General features: G+C 39.4%; 1 protein-coding gene and 1 long non-coding RNA gene across 3 annotated transcripts in view; one reads left to right on the forward strand and one right to left on the reverse strand.

The window, feature by feature from the left end:
- Positions 1–883: 883 nt before the first annotated feature.
- LOC105834610 (protein split ends) overlaps positions 884–27,413 on the reverse strand; it is an 89,869-nt gene continuing 63,339 nt past the window's right edge. Inside the window, exons 2-13 of one of the 2 annotated variants that reach the window (XM_036284728.1) lie at positions 26,848–27,147; positions 19,579–20,117; positions 18,761–19,371; positions 18,408–18,588; positions 17,875–18,166; positions 16,797–17,513; positions 7,420–16,717; positions 7,151–7,267; positions 6,915–7,028; positions 5,977–6,726; positions 5,518–5,676; positions 884–5,139 (exon numbers count right to left, since the gene is read on the reverse strand). In XM_036284728.1, coding sequence (XP_036140621.1) covers positions 5,011–5,139; positions 5,518–5,676; positions 5,977–6,726; positions 6,915–7,028; positions 7,151–7,267; positions 7,420–16,717; positions 16,797–17,513; positions 17,875–18,166; positions 18,408–18,588; positions 18,761–19,371; positions 19,579–20,117; positions 26,848–27,147 — 13,207 coding nt within the window. In that variant the 3' untranslated portion in view covers positions 884–5,010. Of the gene's footprint in view, positions 5,140–5,517; positions 5,677–5,976; positions 6,727–6,914; positions 7,029–7,150; positions 7,268–7,419; positions 16,718–16,796; positions 17,526–17,874; positions 18,167–18,407; positions 18,589–18,760; positions 19,372–19,578; positions 20,118–26,847; positions 27,148–27,413 lie in introns of both variants that reach the window. The other variant, XM_036284727.1, reaches the window with a different exon arrangement.
- On the forward strand, positions 22,701–26,225 carry LOC114254389. The gene is made up of 2 exons (XR_003625750.2): positions 22,701–23,475; positions 23,545–26,225. It is a non-coding gene; the product is annotated as an uncharacterized LOC114254389 (long non-coding RNA).

Here is a 27,413-nt window from a genome sequence, read left to right on the forward strand (position 1 = left end):
ATCAAGCATTGTCTTCTTATTTGTTATTGGATGTCAATAACTTCCAATTATTTAACTTTCTTAACGAACAACACAACAAAATAATCGTCGTAATATTATATTTCTTTTTACAATAATTTGGAGCCCATCACAATTAATTCATTATATCTGAATGAAATTTAGATAAACATTGTGAATATTATCTCTTTGTAAAATGATACCATTTGCTGTTATACTTGTTAATTAACGTTATTTAACGATCTATAAGTAAGTAAAATGTTAGTGAATTATGTTGAAAAAATTATAACGGATTTGATTAGCCAATTTTAGGTAAATATTTCGGCAGTAGACACTCTTGATCAAATAAAAAACGACTAAGTTTCATTATAAACAAAGTTTTTTAATTGTTTAATCTTTAAATGGTAACATAAAATTGTAAAGAGCAGAGTTTATTCCTTGTTTTGTATAATTGGAATTTCGTTTAACAAGATTTTCAAGAAAATTTTATTATTTTGCCGCAGAGCTCATCACTGTTTATATTTTATTTTGAGGAGTTTATGGAATAGGCTGGAGTCTTTTTCGAGTATTGTCGCTGTTCTGTTACGTCATCGCCATCCACTGGCATAATCAACGAAAAGTATAGCGAATGTAAGACCGTAAGAAATATACGTCAACATCGAGGTAATAGTTTGTGTTTTATTATATTACCTTTCTAGCGAGAAGTCCAGCTCCTGATCTAATATAAAAAGAAAGTTCTTAACATACGTTTTTTTTTAACGCATTAACATTTCAGAAGAACGCATGTAGACGGCGCGAAAATAAATCGTGGAGAATTGTGTGACGAATTTAGGAGATGGAACAGTGTGACGTCGCAACGTATATCAATACTATTCAAGTTTCATTCTTTTTTTCGATTATTAGGAGATCACGTAATTACTAATATACAAATGATACATTATCACCGAGTTCTCTTACACAGAATAAATATATTGCGCATATTAGCGGGTTTTTCAAGAATGACGCAATCGAGCCGTGCTTAAGTTTTTTTCTTTTTAATCATAGTTATTATTATCGTTAATATCCATATAATTATCAATAACTACAGTAAAACACAAAACAAAAAAGGATATAATGATATCTGTACATTCTCCTTAAATGATTAACGTAAACATTTTTTGTATACCTTGTAGCCTACAAATAGGAAGAAACTAAATCATAATATTCACAGATATTTTACAAGATAGATGAGGCCTTTTGACGAGTGCATGCGTCGCGTAACAATGGCACAGGAAAATGTGATCCTGTACCTGCACTATATGACTGACTGGAGAAGAAAGAATGAAAGGGGGAAAACACAGCACTTTTGTGAAAATAAACGAGACGTCGCGCGACACGTGCACACGTCCGTGCCTTATTTACTTATTCATAGCTATAATATATACGCGTTTCTTATTTTTTTTTATCACCTTGCTCGCTCAATTATACATCTAGACTGTACATATCCACAACGCATCTTTTACACTGTACATGCACACGCTTCGCGAGTATCCGCGCTGCCTTAAAAATAATTAAAAATTGCAGGGATGAATGGAACGTATGATGGTTATAATGTTGTTGGTATGTGATTTAGTCAATAACAAATATAAAAATTAATGAATTCGTCGAATTGTCAATCATTTCTAAAATTAATAATGAAACGATGAAATAGGAAAGTTCAATGAACAATCGTGTTTTGCTCGCTCTAGTTGCAGTTACATTTTCAATTTTCGATACTATAATTGTAAGCACTAGAACTATAAATAGTGTAATATTTGAATTATCAGAAATAATTGTTATCTGATCACTCAAATCTAAATGTCTGAATTATCCGGAGAAGCTTATCTATTTAATCATTTTCGTATATTCAAAAAACCTTGTTTATTTTGAACTCCTCACGTCTAGTAATAAATCGGGTAATAAATATGATCGATGAAGAATGATAAACCACTGATAATATAATATTATTACCGCTTAAAAAAAGGCCGCCAGAATCAGAAAATTTAATAGAAAAATGTTATTCAGGTCGGGATTCATAGTACGTTTTTATATTTAGAATCATTTTAAGTACAATCTTAAGATTACAGGATATTTTCGAACTTATATGAAAAAAATTTGAATACGAAAGTGACGCTGCGTTCACCAATTGGTATATAATTTGAGATTTAAAAGGTATATACCAATCAATGAATACGCAGCAATGAATACTTTCGTATACGAATTTTTTTTTGTACAAGTTAGAAAATCGGGCTCTAGATTAACATTTAAAAACTGTACTTGAGATGATTTTAAAAGACTGGTCTTAAGAATAGACTATGAATACCAGCCTCGGTAAATTTTTTCAATGTTTTAAAGAATGTATCTCTGAGAAGATGTATCTCTGAACAGCGTTGACTTAAAGATTATGTATATAAAACTTTTTTCTCTATAACAATCATTTAGGCTATAGGTTCATGGAAAACTCAAGCAGTAAAACGTAAGTAGTAAAGAAATCAACACTTTTGATTTGCTATTGCTTATGTTATTGCCTTACATTTCGATTATGATTGGCCGATTCGCTTATTAACTACTTACGTTTTTCTATGTATTTAACTTTATTTTAGCAAAGTTTTATTACTAGATAAAAGGAGATTTATATAAAAATGAGCAAGGTTCTTTGAGTAAATAATTTGATAAATTGATTATCTGAAATCAGAATCTCGACAAATTCAGATCGTATTTATAACTTTACTATAAGCATCGTTTTATAATAATTGTTAAAACTGTTAAAAGGAAAAAATATATATTAAGTTTTTTGTTCCACAGAAAAACGAAATATCTTGAAGATATTTATAAATCGTCCTTGCAATTTGGAATTAGAACATATACACGTTTCGTCCATCCCTGCTACTTTTGCATGAAGATTACTCGCTAGAGGCATGCGCCCTACGCGCAGCAGCATAATATCGTAAATAGATATAAGTTCCTTAATTTACTTAAAACATTTTTTGACGGCTTGGTGTGATATAGTGTAATCTCTGGTCTATACACATAAGCGCATTTATTATCTCGGACACGAATGCTAAAGAGTCTATGAGTCGTCGTACGACGGAATCGAGGGATGGGGTATAAAGATAGGTGTACACTGCACGACAAACGAACAATGAGGCGCGAACGAACGACGAACAGCGATTTGAACACGCTAAGTTTCACTCGTATTCGCCGCTCGTTCGTTGTCCGTTCCGTTCGGGTATATCTACCTCTTGTAGGATGGAAGTGTGTGTATGGGGCGGCGTCAATGGTCAATGAGATCGGTCATACTATTTCTTTCAGTATGACAAATAAGCCCCATTCGTCCTTAAATGTGCAGATTGGTATGCCCTAACTAGTCTGTTGTAATAACGTTAATAATAATTAATAGCAGCGGTAATAGTAGTGGTAGAGTAGTAGTAGTAGTAGTAGTAGTAGTAGTAGTAGTAGTAATAGTAAGTAGTAGTAGTGGTAATAGTATAGTAGTAATAATAGCAATAGCAGTGGAGTAATAGTACTTTAATAATAATAATATTAATAATAATAACAGTAATAAGAATGGGTAATGATCAGTATTACCAGAGCCATTTATTGAAATAAATTAAACAAATTACGATTCTTCCTTATCTAAGAAGACCGATTCTCCTAATTTATTTCGTTCTCAATGTATTAAATTTTCTGTCTTTTTCTACATGTTGTGTTTGTACGCGTGTATATGTGTTAAATTGAACTGACTCTAGCAACACTGGAAACACTGGTGATAATATTAATTATAATCATAATAATCATAATGATAAAGAATAAGTAGTAACGTTAAAAATCTTTTTATATGACGCTAAGAGTATGCTAAGAGTAATAATAATTCACAAATTCGCATCCTGCTCCGAATAATTATGATACACTATGTTCGCAGATGGATAGATCCACGAATAGATTGAAAATTCTACTTAGGTAGCCCAACTTTTCTCATTCTTCTGTGCTAGATGTCTAACATTGTAATTTACATCCTAATTCGACGTGACCGGCGGTAGCAGCAACGGCAGCAAACTATCAATTACAGTATATGTATATATATATAATATAATACATAGTTATTTATATAGAGCAGTATTATACAAAAACACATCACATACCGCGCGGATCATTAGTCGGGCATCCCCTTATATATTTTTATTTTTTGTCACCTCTTCTTCTTTATACGCAATTATGTTATCGTTAAATACTTAAAATCACAGTAGTTATGCCCTCGGTGGCTCACTTATATAATTTACACAGTTTATCATTATAATGCCTAAACCTCGCTTAAAATAATTCAAGTGTAATGACGAGTGTACGTTCTCCTATTCATTATTATGCTTCGCAGTCCACTTGTCCATCTAGAGCAACGGATTATTACTATTCCCTCTACGGGAAGGACGAGCATAAGTAAGTGGGCGTCGTGTATCGACGAATCAAAGGTCTTGTTTTTTGAGGGTTGGGGTTGTGCCTGACCCGCTTGTCAGAAAGACCAAGAGTAACGTCGGTCGATCCCACAAACGTTGTCAATGATTAACGCGAGTTACAAGCCGTCCGAAAGAAAGAAGGGGGGAAAGAGCGGGGAAGGGAGTCAAGAGAATGAAATGGGCTTGCTTGCGCGAAATTCATCGAAGAGAGGCACGCACGATGATGAACCAGGTGCTAACCTCGCTTCATTGCACAACCTCGTACCTCGTTCTTTAGGCCTACGATCTAAAAGATCGGCTTACCGCCGATCCGTATCCATTTGATTGTCACTGATACAACTTTAGACAAGGAGCTCTTCTTCTTGAATGCGTCTCTCTCTCTCTCTCTCTCTCTCTCTCTCTCTCTCTCTCTCTCTCTCTCTCTATCGCACACTATGTGTGTCAGACGGACACTCCAGGCTTCATACCACATGCGAAGCGTCCTGCGGTGCACGAAGGCGGAGAGATATGGACAGATTATAATCCAGTAGATCACTGATCGGCCTCAAACTGTGGCAATGACGATTAATAAGTGAGCGATTTTTGCGACACGGTGATGTAAGTCCGGTGCAATTCTTGCCAAAGTTTCGTGCGCAAAATCACAAGACGGGAAAATGTGAACTACATACGCCGCCTAAAATATCGAAATAATTTGTAATATTAAATTTTAATTGAGCATTGTCGTTAAAATAAAGAAAATAACAAAGAGATTAAAAAATAAGGATAATGTGGAGAATAAAATAACCAGGGTTAGGAACTAACGAGTTACTTGTAACAAAGTTACAATTACAGTTACTTTTTTCTTGGTAACTAACTATAACTTAATCCGTAGGAAAAAATTATGCAAAAATTACTGCACAAAAAATTGCATATTTTGTGCAGTTTTTACAGATTTTTGTATAAAGTTTCGCTTTCAGAATTTTTCTGCATGAAAATAACTGATATAATAAAATTCTAAACTTTATGGAAAAACTAGACTTTCGTATAATACATAACAATAATTTTGTCATACCTGTTGCGATCCAGGTGCAGCAATGTTTACGATTCCAGCAGCTTGCTTTTGTTGAAGATACATAATAAATCCTGTTTGAAGATTTTTGCTTTGTTGTAATACATCTACTTCGTCACGACCACAGGGTAGTGCTAACAGCATACAGTGTTCATCTTCAGTCTGAAGACAACAAATGACATTATATAGAAAAATTGTTTATCTCAAAAAAGTTTATCTTAAAATTCATATGCTGCATACTAATTATCATGTCTGACTCGTAATATCATTTCCTGATCTTTTGCCAATATCGCGAGTCTTATGATAGGTTATTCATTATGCAACATATGCAGCTCATTTTTCAATCTTTTTTAAAGTTTATTTATACAAAATTTCAAAATATAGATTGTTGTTAAATACAGATAAATTTAGAATTTATGATAACATTGTATAATTCTAATATTGAGAAATTGCTATACATACTTGCATCTTTCTTGCTACTCCTTCAACTTGGGTTTGTTCCAATCTCATTCTTTGCGCTATTCTCAACGGTGGTGTGGAGCCATCGCTGTTACACGGTAGACTGTCTCTGGCCACCCTGGGATTGCCAAAGACAAAGTGCATCTGTACCGCCGCTTGATCATTCTTGAGAGCTAATAAACCTTGCCACATAACAGGATGACGTTGAAGTAGCATTTGAAACGAGTCCGCTTGTGGTGGTACCTGAGACGCGTAAAGCGGCGGGGTGACGACCTGATGTTTTCTACATCTATCCGGCGTGGGAGCTCTACCAATCTCAGATGGAGCTTCGCTGGCAGGCATGGGATATTGAGAGCGCAAATGGGCGGGTGGTGGTTCATAGTAATTCGCTCTAGCGCCAGCCGGTGCACCAGATAACGATGGATTACTTGTTGTATACTGCGGTGGAGGCGGTGGTAATGATCTCATTGCACCGTGCATGGACATGTAGACTTGAGCAATTTGTGGACTGTCGGTAGTACGATCCTGAGGCGTCCTCGTGCCGCGTCTCAATTCCAGAGGTGGACTGTGACTGTCCTCTATACCAGGCTCGAGTTTCGGGTCTAAAGGTAAGTGCGGTGATCTTGTTCCTGGAATGTGATAAGCTATGCGAGGAGCCGTTAACGCTTCCGCACGGAGATATTGATACTGGAACATTGGAGAATGCAAATAGTGATCACGAGCCAGTCCTCCGTAATGATTGACGACTTCATTCTGCAATAGAATTATTTTCACATAATTAGATACACCAGAAATATCGTATTTACATACTAACTTATTAACAAATACAATTTTGAAAATTTCATGCAATATATCAAAATTATCAACATATAAAAAAACCTTGCTCAAGCTTTCACATGAGTCGCGAACATTTTATTAAAAGAATATTAGAAAGTAAGTACCTGTGAAGTATTAGCGTGATGGTGAGCAGGTGGAGGCAATGGAGGACTCTGGGAACGATGCGGGGGAACAAGACCATACTGACCCCCTGGTGGAGTAGCACCTGTACTTCCATGCTAACCGAAACCAAATAAAGTTAGTTTAACACTGTTTCAACGCTCTATGAATCAGCTTTTATTTCACTCAAATCCAAGATTTTAAACGTACGTTTAAAAGAAAATTTGAAGTATATTCTTACCATTGGAGCCTCGTACGTTGGCATCGGTACGCTGCGACTTTGCGGACTCACGGTCGGCACCATGATACAACCGGACATTGGCACTTCTACCTTTTGCGGTTCCATTGGTCCAGTCGTCTGTAATGAGTTTCCAAAAATTAATCGAAACTGATTAAAAACTTTTAGTCTCCTTCAAATTAAAAATTTTCAACATTTTCTATGACTAAAAACTTTTGGTCTCCTTCAAATTAAAATTTTCAAACATTTTCTATGACTAAAAGTTTACGTACAGGAGCTTTTGGTCCTGGTGGTCGGACACTGTTCACAACAGATGAAATTTGTTGCGGATTAACAAGATGCGGTTGCGTGGGTGAATTCGCTACTGTCGGTGGAACCACAGCCTGCAGCAAGTGCGTTTTTGGATTGAGCGGATGAGGCTGTCCATTGATACCCTTTAAAGCCGTGGATTGCGAGACTGGTTGATGAATCCTTGGTGTCGGAGTACTGACGTTTACATTGGCGGGATGTATGTTCATCGGCAATTTTTGTGGCATGTTCACTATCGTCGATGTTTGTTTGGCGGCTTGAAGAAGGTGTTGCTTGGGATTAGGTGGTGTTCCAGTATTGTTGAGCACAGGAGACATGGGTTGTCCTTGCTTCGCATTCGTTGGAGTCAACGGCGCCGCCTGTTTCGTACGCGGACTCAAATTGGGTGACACGACTCTGCCGGGTGGTATTTGCAGATTGAGACCCTGTATTGCTTGCGCGGGTGGCTTGACGATGTTTTGTACTATCGTTTGATTAGGCAAACTTGGAGTTATCGGTTTCGTGATAACCTGCTGCTGCTGAGCCGATGTTACTAGCTTGCTGGCATTCAGCACGTGTGCCTTGAGACTCGTAGGTTTCGTCTGCGAAGGAGAGGTAGATATTGGTTGTGCCGTTGTAGTTGGCGCGGTCGTCGCAGTCACGGTGGTCACGATAGTCGTGCCTGTTGTCGAAGATTGCGCAACAGTAATAGTGGAGGTTACTTGTACCGCCGGGGATTGTGGTTTTGTAATTACGCTAGTTTGCGGTTGAATTTGTTGAGTTGGTGTCGGCGGAGGCGCGTGCTCTATAACGGCTTCTTTCTTTAATTCAGTTACTGGTACTAAAACAGAACTTTCGGAAACAGATTTTGTTCGTGGCATTTCATTCGTCGAACTTGCGCTGGGCAATCCGCCGCTTCGAGATTCGCCAAGTGTTTTGTTGATAGCTTGCGTTTGACCAGACGACGTAGACACGGGGATGTATTGGCCCTCCTCAGATTCCCTCATCGGTATCAGCATTCCCGTAACTGGATCGATTAACGTCATTGGCTCGTGAGATACCGACGTCTTTAACGGAGTTGGTGTAACAATTTGAACTGGTTCCTCTACTTTTGGACTTTCCGGTTGAACTAATTTCGGTTCTTCTTTACTTGGTGGTGCCTCTTGCGTTGTTGCTGTTACTTCCTTCATTTTTTCCTCTCCACTGTCATCATTATTCTCCGATGTTCGCCTAGCTGCTTTGCGACTACTCCTCGGTGACTTGCGAAGTTCTGTCAGCGGCATGATGGATTGCTGTGTCGTACTACGCGGAATATTGTTATGTCTGGTACTTCGCCTAGTAGCGTGCACATTTCCGGCGTTGCCGCTAACTAATCCTTTATTTACCGGTGATCCGCGAACAACATCCTCGATGACGTCATCAACTGTGTTGCGGCTACCATCTTTTTCCGCCAATCTTCTCGATTTTCTTGTGTTGGCGGCCGGAGAGACGAACTCTTCCGGTGGGACTTCTTTGACCGCGGCTACAGGTGTTGCCGGTTGCGCATTTGGTCCAGTTACATTTGGTCCGGGAGATTTAATTGTGAGAATGAGCCGTGGACGACCGGCGTTGTCCTCTTCGCTGTCATCGTGGAATTCATAAACGTCAGCTGGCAACTTATTCTTCTCAACGTGATGTTTGCTACCCCTGGAACTTCTACCACCTCGCCGATGAGAGACGGCACTTGCGTTTCTGCCACCTCGCCTGGTGGTAACCCCGCCGCGAGTACCGCGTCTGCTCTTCGTTCTACCACGACGACTCCTCGTACATTCGTTCTCGCACGTTTCCACACTCTCGTCGTGATCGTCGCCCGAGACGAAGTTCTTTTTACTTTCGCCCTCCGTTGATTCAGCGTCAAACCAATCTGACTCGTTCTTGCTTGTGTCGTGCGAATCGCTATTCATGCTCTCATTGCCCTGTTGCGTTTCATCATCGCCATCGTTGCCTTCACCATCGCACAGAGCATCAACTTTCTTTATGACACTTTCAATGTTTACTTCCTTCGCAGACCAGTAATCGCTATCTTCTTTACTATCGCTTGGATCTTCTTTGGAATCGATAGCGAGAGGATCTATGTTTGGTTCCTTCAACGGATCCTCTTGGATTGGTTCTTCATCTAATTCTACTTCGTCATTTTCCTTTATGATCTCCTCCTTTTTAATTTCATTCATAGGCTCTGGTTTTACAAGAGTTTCCATTTCGACTTTCGGTACAGTTATATCTACAGGTTCAACCTTAGGGACGCATGACGCAATCTCTGTATTAATCACTTCTTGTTTCTCCTGTTTTACATCTTCCTTTTTTATACATAGTGGATTCAAAGGCTTCTCGGATTCGGCTTTATACGTAGCTTCGTCTATGTTTTCTTGCTCGATGTCAGCTAGTTCCTTCTTTATTTCATCTATCGGTTGTGTAGATTGTATAGGTGGTGTAAGTTGCATCGGTTGAACAGTTTGATTAATCTGTGCCTCAGCCTCCATCTCCAATTGTTGTCCTTGGATTATACGTGGTTCTAAACATTCCGGCGGCATAACTTGCTCGTTCATCGGTGGAGTTGACACAGAAGATATGGTAGACGGTACTACCCTGGTTATAATTGTCTGTGATACCGTAGATACCGTAGACAAAGGTATGTGAGACTTGACTACTTGACTTTGAGAGACAGGTGATTGCCTCTGACATGCAACGGGCGCTTGTGAAATAATGTTTTTGTCACTAGATATCGATGGCGCTGCGTTTGACGTTATTGGTTGGGGAACTATAGGTACCACGGTCTTTATCAATGGCTGATTCGGAGAAGAGACAGTTGGTGGACCTAAAGAGTGTACGGATTTGTGAAGTAGATGAGATTGACCGTGAGCCACGATAACAGGACTGGGCGTAGAAGAGCGAGGTACATGCGTAGTTAAAAGTTGAAGATTCGACATCTCTTGTTTTTGTCTCGGCGACATCAAATTACTATCCGTTGTGATGGACACGGAGATTTGCTTCTGTGTTCTAGATGACATCGTATAACTATCCGTAACGTAAGCAGGTTTGCCGAATACTGGACTGGATGTGCTAGCGTTGATCTCAATTTTCGCCGTTTCAGGTATGTACGTGGGCGGTTGATTCGGAGAGGGAACTTTAGGAGAGGTAGATGCTTTGTTAGTCGCCTCTGGTATAACAGCGGGTGATAATTTCGGTTCGTCTAGTCTCTGAGGCGGTTCGTTCGGGTTTACGGGAAGTAGCGTCTCTATTACGGATTTGCCGCTCAAGGAGGCATCACGTGAACTTTTAACTTGTATGCCGGATGCCAACGGTGGTACTGGCATGTACGGCCGCGGCGGGATGTTTAAGGTCAACGGTGGTAAACCGCCACGTGGATAGCCAGATGCGGGTGCCAACATTCCCGAAGCATGCTGTATTACAGGTTGTTGAGTTGCCGCAGTTGAATAAATTTGTTGAACTGGCGTTTCTGGTCTATGAGCGGGAATGGGCACGCACACAGCGATCTTAGTAGGTGGCGGCGACGATTTTCTCTTTCCTACATTGGGCACATGTGGATTTAACGTAGGATTTCGTGACCATTGTCCGTTAGGTGAAAGCGGTTGAGAAACGCGCGGCGATGGTTGCGACGGTACCAAAGGTGGCATTCTTGACGGGACCAATGGCGGCAACGGTGTTGTATTAGAGGAGGATGAGCAGGTAACTGTTGTGACGTTTTGCATTTTTGGAGAAGCTTGACGCATCGGTACCATTTGAGATTGTGGAGATACAGGAAGTCTTTGGTACAAAGGTTGCACCGTGATCGGCGATGGTCGCGAACTAGGAACGGAGAGCGATTTCGGTACATCGCTTGTGATCGGTACACTACAAGGTACTAACATAGGCTGCTTATACTGAGATGGTGGCGGCGATACGGATGTTCTTTGTGTTGTTCTTTCTGGACTGTTAACGTCAACGTCTGAATCATTAGTCTTTATTTGATGAGATTTTACAGGTTCCCGTGGCTTGTTATGTTCGTTCAAGTTCCAAGAATGAGCGATCACGGAAGGTGGACTCTGTGATTTCGTAGCTGCGGCTGATAATCGTACTTCAACCGGTTTCTCGGGTGCTGTTAAAACGGACGTCATAGGCAATGTTTTCGTTGGGGACTTGTAGAACGACGGTATGTCTGGTGTCTTTGGCGGTTGCGTGAGATCAACTGTCTCATAATTCGGATCTTCCTCCGTGTCCGTGTCAATTTGCAGATCGTGCTCGCTTTGCGGTGTATCTGGTTTCATGTCCGCATCGCCTTCTCCCGTCGAGGCGTTCAGACTCTCAACCGCTTGCTGCATCTCCTCGACGTCCTCCTGAGGCGCCTCGGCCGATGCCCCAACAACCCCATCGGTTTCCGTTTCTTCCTCTTCGCCTTCGTAAGAGAAATCTTCTGTCGAAGCACCAAACGTTTCTTCAAGTAATGCAGCAACAGCATCCTCCGTTTCTTCTTGCGATATCGCTACCCGTGGTTTGTCCTCGTTCTGAACCGGTGGTGTCGTTGGTACAGGTACTTCTGATTCCTCCCTACTGTTTCGCGATTGACAATTGCTGTCTCTTTCATCCGGTTCTGAGATACTTTTCACAGCATTCTCGTGAATTGTTTCATCTATTTCTATACCAAACCCGGGTATAAGCTTATCTTTCTTTTTCTCTGATTTGGGAGTTTGAATGTTACTGGTCACAACTGGTGGAGTAATCGACGATACAGTCGATACGTTAGAAGTCACTTTAGGTATAGGGCTTAACAACGTTTCTCTAGACGTAGGCAAGCTGGGCGATATTGTCTTAGATACTAATGGACTGCTCGCTCTTGGTGGACTAGGTTCAGCACCCAAATAAGGTAATTCGCCGCTCTTTTCGTGATGATGGTGATGATGATGATGATGATGATGATAATCCTTTCGACTGCGTTCCTCTTTCGACTTCTTGCGTTTTTTCTTTTTTTCTTTGACTTTTTCCGGCATTGTTGTAGGCGTGGACGGTTCGACGCTGTCATTATCGTCAGTAAATCGAAAAACATCATGATCATTAGGTTCAGTTGTACACGCGGGAGCGGCCTTAGGAGAAGTCGGCATACCTAAGAGTTTCGCCTCGATCTCCCGTCCAGCTTCAGCTAGATCAACGCTGTTTTCATCTTCTGGTTGATGACGCCGTTTCTTTTCAGTCTTTCGTCTTACTCTATCCATATCAAGTGAGCTACGACCACCATCGCTATCCGAAGCATAAGCACTGTTTTCCGACGTCATGTTACCAAATCTGTTAAAGAACGTGTTAGATGGAGCTTCATCAACGTCGTCCGAAAGAGGGCCGAAGATGTCTTCCATACGTTGAGAATCCCTCGCCTCTTGCCTATTGAGCCTCTTTCGTCTCGCTTTAGCTTTATCTTCTCCATTCCGATCGCGTCTTTTTTCCTTTTTATTACGTTGCTTCTTATCAGCTCGCATTCTCTCCTCCGCATTCTCCAACGTTGTTGTGACAATGGTCGTAGCAGCAGTGACAGTAGTAGATTCCGTGCCATGATTCGGTCGACAGTCTGCATTTGACGTGATAATATCAGTTTTACTTTTATGCTCTACGTTCGGTTCGACCTTCAAATTTTCTTCAATCGAGATGCTGTTCTTCTGACGTTTCTGTTTCTTTTTGTGTGACTTCTTTCGTGGATCCCTCTCATGATTATTTACCACTATCGTAGGATGATTCGTACGGAAACCAACAGCTCGTTCGTCTTCGTCAGATGTATGAGGCTCCTCCTTGATATTCGTGTGTACACTGTTTACGATAACATTCGAAGTTTCTAGAGGATTCTGTTTTTCCTCAGTATCGGCAAAGCCAAGATCAACATCGCTTTCGAGGAACCTCTCTGTCTTCACAGTCTTGCGAATTTTGTTGTTGAATGGTTCCTCTTCTTCGCTTGTGTCCGAATGAATGCGAGATCGCGAGCCCTTTCTCGAGAGAGACTTGGTTCTCGTCGAGTCCGATTCGGAAGTAGCCTCGTCCTCAGTCAAAGCTTTGCTGCTCACTGAATCTCCATCCCAAGATGTGCTTTGCTTCTTTTCCTCTCGTCTAGCACGGCTTTGCTTCAATTGCGAAAATTTATCTTTTAAACGTACTTGACGCTTCTCTTCTTCTAGTTTTTGCATATTCTTCGTCGAACGAGCTTTTACTTTGTCATACATACTAATGTAAGCAGGCTCGTCGTCGACAATATCAAAGATTGAATGCTTCTTAGGCTCGTCGCTATCTGTATCGGTAGCCGATGGATTTCTCGCCACCTGTATTTCGTGAGTAGAAAGAGGACCATCGTCCACGTCACTGTGAGAATTCACCGTAGACTGTTGCTGTTGTGCGTGATTTGTTCCCATAGAAGACTGCTCAGTCGATGGACTTGAATCATTCCTCTTGGAAAGTTCCAACCTTGATAGAAATTCTTTGTCAGATTCGTGCGAGACTCTCGGGCTACGTTCCCTCGACTCTTTTTCTGATCGATTCTTCTTACTCTTCTGTTTTTCCTTGTTTCCGCTGTCTCTCGAATTGTTTTCCCGTGTTGATTCGTGCGTTCCGTCCTTATCTTGTGTTACATTACCACCTTCTTTACTGTCGCGACTTTCCCTGCTCTCTCGACTAGAACGATGCGAATCATTACGATGTTTACGATCTTCGGATCTTCTGTTTTGTCTGGACCGGTCTTTACTATCACGCCGATGATCCGAAAGTTTCACACGTTTAGCATCCTCATCTGTGGGACAATCTTGCGACGAACATCTGCGCTTAATCGGCACCGGTGCCGGAGCGACTTGACTCTGAGATTGAGAGGTAATAGAGGGATGTAAATGATTCTCAGTCGATTGCCGTCTGCTATCATCACGTTCTCGCTTCTCTTTATCCTTTTCTTCTCTTCTTTTTTCGCGATCGACCTTCTCTTTCTCTCGCCTCTCTTGATCTTCGCGTTCTCGTCGCTTCTCCTTTTCATGTTTCTCCCTCTCAAGTTTTTCAAGTCTCTCTCGTTCTTCTTTCTCGCGTTTTTCCTTTTCCATCTTTTCTCGTTCTTCTTTTTCTTTCCGCCGTTCACGCTCTAATCTTTCTTTTTCTTCCTTTTCTCGTTTTCTTTCTCGTTCAAGACGTTCCTTCTCTTCTCTCCTCCTTTCTCGTTCTAATTTATCTCGTTCCTCTTTCTCTCTTCTTTCTTGTTCTTCCCTTTCTCTTTTAAGACGCTCTTTTTCTTGCTTCTCACGTTCTAAACGAATTTCCCGTTCTTTTCTTTCGCGTTCTTCACGCTCTCTCCTTTCACGCTCCTCACGTTCCCTTCGTTCTTGTCGTTCCTTCTCTTCTCGCTCTCTTCTTTCGCGATCGATACGTTCTTTCTCTCGCCTCTCTTTTTCTTTAAGTTCATTCTCTTCTCTTTCCTTTCTCTCGCGTTCTCTTTCTTCTCGCTCTCTTCTATCTTTCTCCTGTCGTTCCTTGTCTAGCCTTTCTTTTTCTCGTCTTTCCTCGTCCTTTTCGCGCCTCTCACGTTCTTCCCTTTCTTTTTTCTCTTGTCGTTCACGATCTTCCTTATCTTTTCGTTCTTGTCTATCGCGATCTTCTTTATCCCTTCTTTCTTTTTCCTCTCGTTCTTTTCGTTCATATCTTAGTTCTTTGTTTTCCTTGAACTCCTTACTGTGATTATCTGTATTGCTGGTGTCGCTAACATTTGAATTTTCCTTTTCATCCCTATCTTTACGATTTCTTTCAATGTCGGTTTCTTCCTTCCGTGATCTTCTCTGACAATCTTTTCCTTTATTATGTTTCGATTCTCTGCTGTCCTTTCCGTCGCGGGAATCTCTATTCTCTCGACTGCTACCGCTCGTTTCCTTCCTTAAACGAGAACGAGTCAAATCTGTGGAAGATGTGGATAATGACGATGAAGAGGAAGAATTGGATGAGGATGTTATGGAAGACGGTGGAGCTATCGAACTGGTAGTAGTCATGGAAGATATCGCTCCTGTTACGGACGTCGTCGTTGTTGCTACGGTTGACGAGGTCGTCGTAATAGGTACCACTGTTGTTATTGCAGGCGAGAAAGCATCTATTGACGCCGCAGTCACCGTGGGCGACGTGGTGGTCGCAGAGATGCTCAATCCTCGATGAGTCGAGGCTCCAAGAGCGTGAATACTACCTATGCTACCATTGCTGCTTAGAAGACTACTGGCTGACGCTAAACCACTACCGTTGCCACTATTGGCTGCCGTTCCACTAACAAGATCTCTACCGATCGGTAGAGAAACCGGTGGTAATTCAGGACTAACTGTTTTGATAGAAGTTCCAGGTGTAATCGGCGTTGTCGGCGTTGGATGTATGCAGTTATGTTGCACTATCCGCGGATCGGTCTTCAACATCGATGGGGCCATCGAGGTCGTTGTCGCGGTCAAACTCGCGGACAATGACGTGTTAATACCGACTTGACTAACCGAAGTACCGCTGGTCGACTGTACCGGCGGATGACTAGGAAACGGATACTGCAGACAAACTTTACTGGTACAGCCACCACTAGTGGTAAGACCAGCGGTGCTTCCGATCATAGAACTAACGCCAATAACACCAGTAAATTCCCGCGGTTCGTATTTTTCACTAAAATTCTCTAATCGCTTAGAGTCCTCATCAAACACACTTCTTTTCGCGAGAACCGACTTTACAATGTCGGAAGGTTGCACCTCATGGAGATCCATATCGAGCAGTTTATGTCGAAATCGGAATCTTTCTGAAGCACTGGCATCGAGTTTTGCTAATGCATCACCACCAGCAGCACTCAATGCTCTCGAACCAGACCACTTTTCATACTTTTCATCCAAAGAACGTATCCTCTCCTCCAGACTAGGAGACTGTGGTGCTGTCTCACTGTCGGAACTGGTTGGACTTGAACTAGCATGTCTGGGAGGCGGTGAAGCTGGTGGTTGTGGAGCGGCACGAGGACTGGGTGCAGTAGATAAGCTGGCACATGGTGGACTAGCAACTTTGGCGAGACTGGCACTACTTGCTCGAGTGCTGCTGCCATTGTTGTTATTACTACTGCTTGTATTATTGTTGTTGTTTAACATTTGTGCCGCAAACCTTGGTAGAGGTAACGATAATGGACCGTCCTGACTCTTTTCTCTAAATCGTCTTGGCTCGCTAGGTACCAAATTTTCCGGTCGCTCGTCAACAAGAGGAGTACCTGGTCGAGATCCATCATGATGTTCGTGATGCCTGTAAAAATATGGTTATTTTAGTTTTGATAATTTTAAAATACCTTTTTTTAAATATTAACATCTTTAAATATGCTCACCTGCTAGTGGCATCCCGACGACGTTTACAAAGTCCAGGACCCCTACTCTCGCAACTACTCCTCCTACTATGATGTATCACTACTTTGCTATCACTAACACGTCTAAAGTCTATGCCTTTTCTACTAGAGTGCGAGGTAACAAGTAACGATGTGATTTCTGGCTCGTCGTCTTCACATAGTATTGTTGTCGAGCTGTCGAGTTTCGCACGTTTCTTAGGCACGAAACCGACTTCGTCGCCGCTACTGGGACATTCTTCGAGTTGCTCCAGCAAATGGACACGTTCCTTTTGCAAATGTCGAATGTCAGGCGGAGGTAATAACGGTGGCGGTGGCGCAGGTTCGACACTTGTAACAACGCTTTGCACCGTATAACGTCGTGACGGTGGCGGGCAATCGTCGTCATTGAGCTTGCCGTCGCTAAGAACGCTGCTCTGATAATCATCGTGACTAGCCCCGCTGCCTTGACTGAACTCGTCATAGCTGCGAAACCGTCGCGATGTCGGTTCACCATAATCAGCATCGTAATAGGAATCCTGATAGGATCGTCTATTATTTCGCGACATCGCCGTTGGATGGGCTGGACTTGCGCCCGGTGTACTGCCTCCGGATGTCCGCGAATAACTTGCCGTTCTCGATCGCGGGGGCGTGTCGTAGCGTGTGAATCTGTTGGTCGAATTCGACACCGACATTGTCGAATCAAAGCTACTACGCTCCCGCCTAGAAGGAATCCTTCAAATAACGAATGCACTCGTTTTAAGTTCTTGATTATGACTCGTGAACTTATATATAAATATGTGTCTTATATTAATAAACTATCAATCATTTCTAATAAAGCTAAAACTTGAAATTGAGATAAAATTGAGATTGTTTTACTTCACATATAAAATTTGTTTAATATAGAACCTTGGTTTCGCAAAACGCACAATGGACCATTTATTCTTATTTACTGAACGTTACACAAGGATAAATAGATAATGCGGTTTATAAAACTCAACTTAAATATATTAAAACGTTTTTTATTTTATTTTATTAACAAATATTTTTAGCTATAAAAAATTGATTCATAAAGTATACATACGTCACGTCAAATGTTGATGCTGGTGAAGGCCTCGAGTCCCAAGACTTTTCACTAGCATTTCCTTGACGCTCGAGATATTTGTAAAACGCATCTTGGTATTCCCTTGAAGCAAAATCGATCTGCAAACGGCGGCCACGAAGTGCAACTCCTCGCATTTCTTTTACGGCAGCTTGAGCGGAACTTATTTGATCGAAAAATATCAAAGCATAGCCACGCTCACGATCTATCGTTACCTGAGTTATGAGTCCAAATTGATGGAATTGCATGTTTAAGTATTTCTCAGACATACAATCTAAAAAAAAAAGAAGATACATTTAGTGCCATGATTAGTTGCTGTTATTTGTATTGTATTGAGTGTTTGCTTCTTGATATCTCATTTTTGCAAATTTTAATTATCCGATATTTAATATTATTTTAACTTATAATTAAAAAAAAACTATATCGGCATACATTCCTTGCATTTTGACAAAATAACTGTGCTCTTGTGTTTTTTACAAATTGAGGAAATTAAATGTAATATAAAATGTGCTTACCTCCAATACCACCAACCCAAACGCAAGTTGTGGGCATTGATTTTCCGAATCCGAGTTTAATCCGATTCGCACCCAGATGTTCACCATCCATCGATCTCATCGCCTTAACAACACTAGTGATATCCGAATATTGACAGAAAGCATAACTCGACACGGCACCTTGTTTCTTAACTTCAACGTCCTGTAAAAGAAAACAAATTTGATGTAATTTGTCTTGATGTTTATTTTAAATATTTCTTTCTGTATATAGTCTTGTAATTTTAAAATTTTGTTCAGAATTTGCTTTTTTTTTATTTAACCTTTACTGGCATTGTAAACCAATTGTTTTAATCTAAGAATAAATTTCAACTCACTACTATTTGGCCGAACGAATCAAAATGCTTCTCGATGTCGGATTTAGTAACATCCTTCTCGAGATTTCCGATAAATAATGTCCTTGTTGCTTTTGGATGGTACTCATCGAGTTCTGCTTCGTACGGTCTAAACTCGTTGTCCTCTACATCGTATCCTTGATAAGGAGCCACGTCAATTTTGGATCCAAAAAAATGTTTGTCTTTTGAAACCTCGAGTGCCTTCTCCACATCCTCGGGTTTCTTAAAACAGACTAGGGCATATCTGTCGCCGGCTGCACCGACGACCTTCACCCACGTCACCTTGCCGTGCTTCTTGTACTCGTGGAAAAGGCCATCTTTGAGGGAAGTGTCGCTACTGCGTGTCGGCAGATTTCTAACGCAGATGGCCAACGGTCTGCGGTCCTCCGTGACGGCTACGTTGTTCGTGCGATGTGGCGAGCTACCGGGCGACGTGCTGCCCGCGGAAGAGCTGCCGCCCGAGCTACCGCTTCGACTGCTGCTGCTACTTCCGGAACGACTGCTACCGCTCGGCGAGCTGCTCCCGCTGCGCGATTTTCTGCGCTGTTTCTTGTGCTGTCGCAGAGCACCAGTGCTACCGCTACCGCCGCCTCCTACAAGAGAAGAGAGAATGAGAATAAAAATTGAATACAAAGTAAGGGAACATATAAGTATTTACTATTTCTTCTTCACACAAATTGAAGCTTATCTCTATAAATATTTACAGTTTATAGCAAGTAAGTTTCTGTATATTCTTCACTCCGAGAGACCGCACGAACGCGATGTCGATGAAAGATATTATATTGAGTAAGAATGATTACCTTGCTCGTCTTGGTAAGCGTCATTGGGTGCGGGCGAGGGTGGCGGTGGCGCACCACCGTACCTCGAACTCGTCGGCTCGTACGCCGGCCACGACGACGGCGGCAGACTTCCACGATGACGGTCTAAATGGGGCGGGGGCGGCGGCCCAGAGACGTACGGGCCGGTCCTCGGGTATAGCCGATCCCTCGCCCTACTCGATGTCACGTGATAAGAGCTCGAAGGTGGTGGACGGTTGCGGGATATGTAGTCCCCCGTCGATGGATCCGCCGAGTGACTGCCGACGCCGCCGACGCCGCCGCCGCCGCCGCCGCTCCCGGTGCTAACCACGCGGTTGCTCCTTTCGCTACCGTAGAAGCTGCCGTGGGAACCACGTGAGTCGAAATTCTCGCTTCCCCTGTCTCCTCGATCGCCGCCACCGCCACCGCTGCCGCCGACCCCGGCACCGGTGCTCCCGCCACCGCTGCCGCCGCCGGAAACGCTGCCTGTTCCGCCGCCTCCTCCCCCGTTACCGCCGCCGGATCCATGATCCTCTGAACTTCTGAAAGATGAAAAAACTGGGCTTAGTCATCGTCCACGGAACAGCCGCTGGTACTCGGGTCGATGAGTCGCCACGAAATACATGCGTCACTCTTCCTCTTCGGGACTGTTTTATTTATTTAACGGGTCACAAGTACTGTTACAAGTTAGATCTGCTTCGATTAATAAAAAAAAAAACTGCATTTTTTCCCTTCTATTCTTATAGGAGTATTTTATTAGAGGACTGCTGACATCACTTGTATTTATTGCCTTTGAAATTGTGTGATAATTCACTGTTGATATAATAAACTTCGGTTACTTTCAACTAATAAACTTTCAATATGAATCGTCGTCGTTATTTCATTGTTTTGTTCGTTAATCTTGCTTGTTGATGAAAGAAGATTGGCACATAACAAAGACCTTCTTTTTAAAAAAAGATTCTGGGTGGAAATTTTATCTGATTCTACAATAGATCTCATGCAGTTGATTCTTATGTGTTACGTTATTGAAAATAGAATTTTCGTATTTATAGTCTCATTCTTTCTGTGTTACATAGCCATTGGCATATATCACAATTTCCAATGTCACTACATTTTGTATAATTAATCTTATATAATTCGTTTTTTATGGCTAATTCAAAATTATGTATGATATATAAATCGATTTGCGTATTATAATGACAATCAAAATATAAAACAAAATTAATTTGTATAAAACTTAATGCGAAAAAACAAGTAGAATACTATGCACATAATAAAAAATTAAAAAATAAAAATAAAATACAATGTGTTTGATGAATTATTCGAACGGACATATTTGATAAAAAAGTTTATTCGAATAATTGATAAGATTCAACTTCATATTTATAACATAATTTGATTTTAGATATGTATTTCTCGTTAAAACTGAAATTATTTTTCCTTGACATTAATGTTGCAACATTAATAATTTTTTTAGACAAAATAAAAAATAACTTTTTAAATTAATTTTTATTTCAAAATTGCGATTAATATCATGTAGATTTTAATATATATTTTTTAAAAATTGCTGAGTTCAGTATTCTTAAAAAATTACAAAAAACAAAGTTACAAATATCGAGTAAAATTCTTTTAGTTTTATATGAAAAGAAATATGTATAGAACACAATATATAAATATATTTATCAAACGTTCTGTAGGATATATATAACTGGTATGAGAGGCGCAAAAAAACGTTCATGAACTTTACGGCGATTAAAAAAAACTAATTATCATGCCTTCAGTCACGCGCAAAAAAATAAAGTGATAACTCGTGCCGTATCTGTCGTACGAGAAAAAACAAGAATAGAGAACGATTAGTAATAAAAATAATGTTACACTACTGCGTAAATTCTTTACACATAGCGGAAAGTCCGAATATATCGAAATAGTATATTTAGTACCAATGATGTATTTGCGTTTCTATCACCCCTGGACTTGCAAATTAATCCTAAATTTTTCCTATTTCACAATTATAATATTCACAATTTGTAATTCTTCTACTCTTCATTTAAATATGTAATCCAATTTTAAAAAATATAATTTTTTATATTATAAAGATATGTAAAATGTAAGCCAACCTTTGTAGAAAAATTCTATTAAACTTCTTTTGAAAAAACTATTGGAAATTATTGAAAAACTATTCAAATCCAATATTCTACATTATTAATTCCAATAGTTTTTTCGCAAGTCTAATAGAATTTTAGAAGTCAAATTTAAATTCTCAGAGTTAGATTAGATTATTCGACAATTTCAAACAATTTTAAAATTGTTGGACACTCACAGTCAGAAATGCCAGGTTGGAAATTTTCTCCCAAATGTAAATTTTTTTATTACCACGAAAAACTTTTCGGGTAGATAAAAAATTAGGAGAATTTTTAGGATAAAAAATATAAAATCTACAGTATTTTTATTCTTCCAAACAATCCTGTTATATTAACAAAAACTAAATTTGGAATAAAATCCTCAAATTCCCGACAACTCTCCTAAAGTCATTCATTATTAACAATGCCAATCATCGTTATATTAAAAAATAATAATTTCGTACAAAAATTTGCATGATCAAACGATACTCGATATCTCCAAATTATTGATGTGTATTAAATACACTTTACAAAATGATTTTAACAAATGGAATAACAGGAAATACTTAAATAAAAATGCGTGATATATGTAATTCACAAATTTCGTTATCTCGATAGTACTGTATTCGATAACATTGTCATAAATACGATTTTAATATACACGTTGAACGAAAGTTACAACCAAGCAATCGACTGTTGCAATGAAAACTCATCGAAAGATGTAGATTAAGTGACACAAAAAGAAAAATAATAATAATCCCTTGGCACATTGAAGAAGGCACATGATAGTTGCTAATTATTTTAATAGTTCTTTTACGTTAATGATAATATTATCATCAAGAAACATCGTAACATAATCACTCGAAGATAAAAATCTCGTTAAAAATTATTCAATCATCTATCAAAATTATTTCACAAAATGTTACATATTTTGCACAAATAACAAATACTGTAAAATTATATATCTCAAAAATAATTTTTCCCCCAAGATTATAATCCATAAACAAATGTATAAATAAGATACATGGATTTTTTTATTAAATTATAATTATTACAGACAGATAACTGTTATGTTTTGTTAGAAAATTAGATCATCATGCATATTCGTTTATCGATAACGTCTTGTGCTAGTTCGGCACAAGTAAACAGCCGACGTTCGGGAAATGCCTTAGCACCTGAGCAATCTAGTGTGCACAAAAGAATTCCGACATGAATATCTCAATCCCAGCATTCATACACGGGACGAGGGTGAAGGAGAGAAAGAAAAAGGGGGAAGGGGAGAGAAAAAAAGAGAGAAAGAGAAAGAGAGAAGATGAAACGAGTTGAACAGGGCTCGTAAATTCCTGACTACACTACTGACAGTTAACGCTCTCTCCCCCTCCCCCGCACGTCTTTCCCGCTACAGCCGTCACGCTTCGACAGCTACTACTCGGGCGATAGCGCCCGCGCAGCCGGGTGGGATGTGGCAACATCGCCAGCGACCACGTCGTCACGGTCACCTGACTTTTCGTGGAAATGCGACGCCGCTATACTCTCCTCGGTCGCGCGCGCGTGAGTATAGGCGTGCAGGCGTGTAGCGTGCACGCACGACCTTTTTTCCTCCTTTTTTCCCCCCCAGCTGCTACTCCTCTTTCTTCCTCTATCTATATCATTTTATCTCTTTCTCTCCACTCTTCATCCCCTTCGCCCCCTTCTGCACGGTGAGATCGATCGATTGAAGGTAGTCGCGAGTGTCGCGACTCTTCCGAACGCGCGACACGCGATACGCCGTCAACTTGAGGTATGTGCCGCGTGCCGTCGATGCCCACGATGGAGAAAGTGCAGCGTACTATCTACTATTTGACCGTAGAACACGCAATTCGTCAAATACGCGGTAAATAGACGAGGGGCGACCGCGGTGTAGGCGATGACGTCAGGAAACGGCGCGAATGCATGGCGCGTATCTCACGGAAGAGGAGAAAAAAAAAGAAAGGGGAGAAAGATTACACTACATATTGAAGTCACGATAGTGTGCGCCAGTGGCTCTCATTGAAGGGTCACATGGACACGTTCTATATTATTCGAATATATGTTAACTATGTGGCTAGAGAAATTTAAACGCGCGCGAATTATTGCAAACGAAGATTATATTTTAAAGCTGTATTGGCTCTATAAATGAAACTGATGATAAGTTAATGAAATTCATTTAAAAGATAGATTTTAGGCATAATATGAATTTAACATATATATTCACTTTCAAAACGGTTTATAAGCCCTTTTAAAACTTATTAGAATTATTAGTTACTGTGGTTTCTAATGGAAATTCGTAAAAATTACAGTATATCAAATTTAATCGCTAAAAAAATAATTTAAAAAATTGTTACAAAGATATTAATAAAAAAAATAAGCTGTTGAATAAAGCTCCAGGAGTAGGTAAGAAATGAAATGTGCGGTAAACATTGAAACGTAAGTTAGATATCTAATCCTCTGTACACTGGCGTTATTCGTTTCTTGGGCTTCAAAAAACTAAGAATTAACTGTTACGATTGTATATAATTTTCTTTAAATAAACACCCATACAAATAAATTTTTAGAAATATTAAAGAATATGTAAGAATTATTAAAGTTTTTATACTTGCAAAGATAATGGAAATTAAATCCGAACACGATCTTATATATATGTAAGATTAATAATGCTATTGATATTTTAACATATCGTTTTTGTTGCATCAAAAACATCAAGTTAATTTTTTACGAACATATCAGGATGTAATTTATTATAGAAGTGTAACATAAAATCGAATTCGATTGGATGCATTAATGTACACTGTTGCGCAAATTAATTAATTAATCTCCAAATAATAATAGACAAAAAAACAACAGTAATAAATAAAAGACAAAAAGTAATTTTCAAAAATGTTTATTTTAAAAAATTCCTAAAAATCTTCAAGAGAAAAAACAACACAACAAAATAGAATACCTCCTGTTATATTATAAATCTCTCTCTCTCTCTCTCTCTCTCTCTCTCTCGATATACAAAAAAAATTCAATATATAAATATATATAATAAATGTATTAAATCACATAATGCTTAATATATTTTATTATGTGCTGTTTGATAAAATGTGTACAATATTTTATTATTCGAGATATTTGCATTACTTTTACACTTAAATTAGATCAGCGTACAATGGCACATTAAAACCAAATGTATATCAGTATGCACTAGTGCAGTTCAATCGAATTCGCTATATATGTATACGAGACTTTTGCCACCAACTCACTGCGCGAAGTTATCACATTACGTATATTTATTTGTCATTTATCACGAGACGTCGTATCGCCGAATATTTGAAACCGTATTGCTGAGCAGTCGATTTCACTTTGTTGTGACTGCTCTAATATAATATTAACTGGAGAGGCAGGAGAGTAAGGAGAAAGAAAGAAATAATGAAAGAAAGAAAGAGACAGAATATGTGTGTTGTATATCTACTCTACTATGTTAAAAAAAACAAGGTATTAATGATATGAGGAAAACGATCGGCACGTCATTAACATCGATAACGTTTTGTTATGTACCATGCTCAATATTAAGGATTAACTATATCAGAAAAGATATAGGCGTTCTGATAAATGTTTACTAAAATTGATGCAACAATAACACTTCATAGCATTAAATAATCATTACGATGATATAATTAATTCTACGAATTGTGACAAAACAGTGTGATTCGTGGAAAAAGGAATAAAATAAGAAATAGTTGAATGATATAATCTCATGACGATCTATCCTCAGTACTCACTTTTAATATAAATTTCAGATTCCAGCAAACAAGATAAGATCAAAATAATGTCTTATTAGAGATGTCATTAAAACGTTATTAAGATATCATTTAACATCTTATGTTGTTCGTTAAGATATGTTGATTCTTATTGTATTTGCTCTGTACTCTAAAATTATACATTAATAGTATAAAATAAAATCATTAATAAAAATTAAAATGCTAAAAATGTGTGTGAATTTAACAATAAAAATCTTAACCAAACAGACAATTGAGAAAAAAAATAGCTTAAAGATTTGTGCAAATTCAGTAATTTATAGACCATATATGAATTTGTTGAATATGTTAGAAAGATAACAAAATGACCGTTCGTTTACGTTAACGACATTTCAATGTCGTCCTTTTGTACCTGCTTCCGGTGACGTGCGATTTAATTAATTCCTAGGACGTGACTCATCGTAAACCGGCACTTGTACGTGCCGGTTTGAAGCAGAGAATATCTTTCTATTCTTGGACAAGATTAATTTGGAGGAAAAGGCACGATCAAGAATATTTTCATATCGATCGAAAGAATGATTGTACAATTTACCGAAATTTAGTCTTCCTAATACATTGTTGCCTTCCAATTAAAAATTTGAATAAAGACAAAGAAACGTTATGCACGAGATAATATGGCATTTCATTTGAAATTATGATTGTTTGAGATTTGGATTTCAAAGCCCATCTCTTTCCGTTCTATGATGATTAAAACGACAATTTAAAAAAAAAAGATGAAATCAGAGTGTTTTCTTAACCATTTCCACATGGTAAATGTCATTATCTTTATTATGATCAGAAACTAATTTAATGTATATAATGATTTATCATACCGATAGAAGAATTTGACAAAACAATAGAAAAAATTATATCATGTCATGTGTAGTTTCTTTTTCTTCAAAAACATATTTCTTCCTATTGAAATATAACATGTGTCTGTTGCACCCTTATTATTCACGCTATATAGTTTCATTTCAACAAAAAGTTGACTACGTAGTCGGCTATACTCAAAACGGGCAAATCAATAGCGACAAATGAATATCTATCAAACGATCTTGTCAACTTTATGAATATCAAAAATCAGAAAAAGCCATCGCTTTTTGCAGATGTTCTCCAAATGATTTCATAACATTATTAACTTTCACATAATTCATTATACGCTTATTAAATTGGTATTCTTTATTATTTCGGTGAATATGGAAATGCTATGTTCACGAATATCGCGAGAAGTATGTGTACAGATTATTGGGGGCGAAATATATCTATTATATATCTTGTATCTTTCAAACTTCCCTTTTTTCAAAGAGCATATCGTGAGAGTTCAGACGGAAACACCTTGTAACGAGCAAACTTACCCGTGAGAGGGAAACCTGTGTTGAAGATGTTGTGGCTCATAGTACTGTGTGGTAAGGGCTCGCTCGTCCAGCGTATGCTCAGTCGCATGAGCCTTCGCTGCGGACTTGATATCCATGAACGCCACCGTCGCTGACGCACCCCCGCTGGTCGAGGAACCCCCGCCTCCGCCACCGCTACCGCCGCCTGAACTGGAACCGGAACCGCCCTCATTGTTTTCGCCAAGGGAACTGCTGGAACCTCCGTCCACAGGGCACTCTTCGCCCCGTGGCAGCAGCTTGACGCTCTGCACGCGTCCATACCTGAAACACCATTAATCTTCATGTAACAAATGTCAACACCATTGCCAGGAGGACACGAGTTCAATCAAGAATGATTTCGTCGGATGTTTTCTGACTTTATTTAATCTAATCGCGAGAAAAGTAAATGTAAAAAACTTTATTTTGAAACATTGCTCCTGATTATTTAATTGTATTGTTTTCCAAGTCGATATCAAAAAGCTGATATTAGCTGATATTTCTGATGTTTCGACATTGAAAATTTAGCTGTTTATCTGGTATTACAAAGT

This window comes from Monomorium pharaonis, chromosome 3, assembly GCF_013373865.1.
Source record: "Monomorium pharaonis isolate MP-MQ-018 chromosome 3, ASM1337386v2, whole genome shotgun sequence".
NCBI classification, from domain to species: Eukaryota; Metazoa; Arthropoda; class Insecta; order Hymenoptera; family Formicidae; genus Monomorium; species Monomorium pharaonis.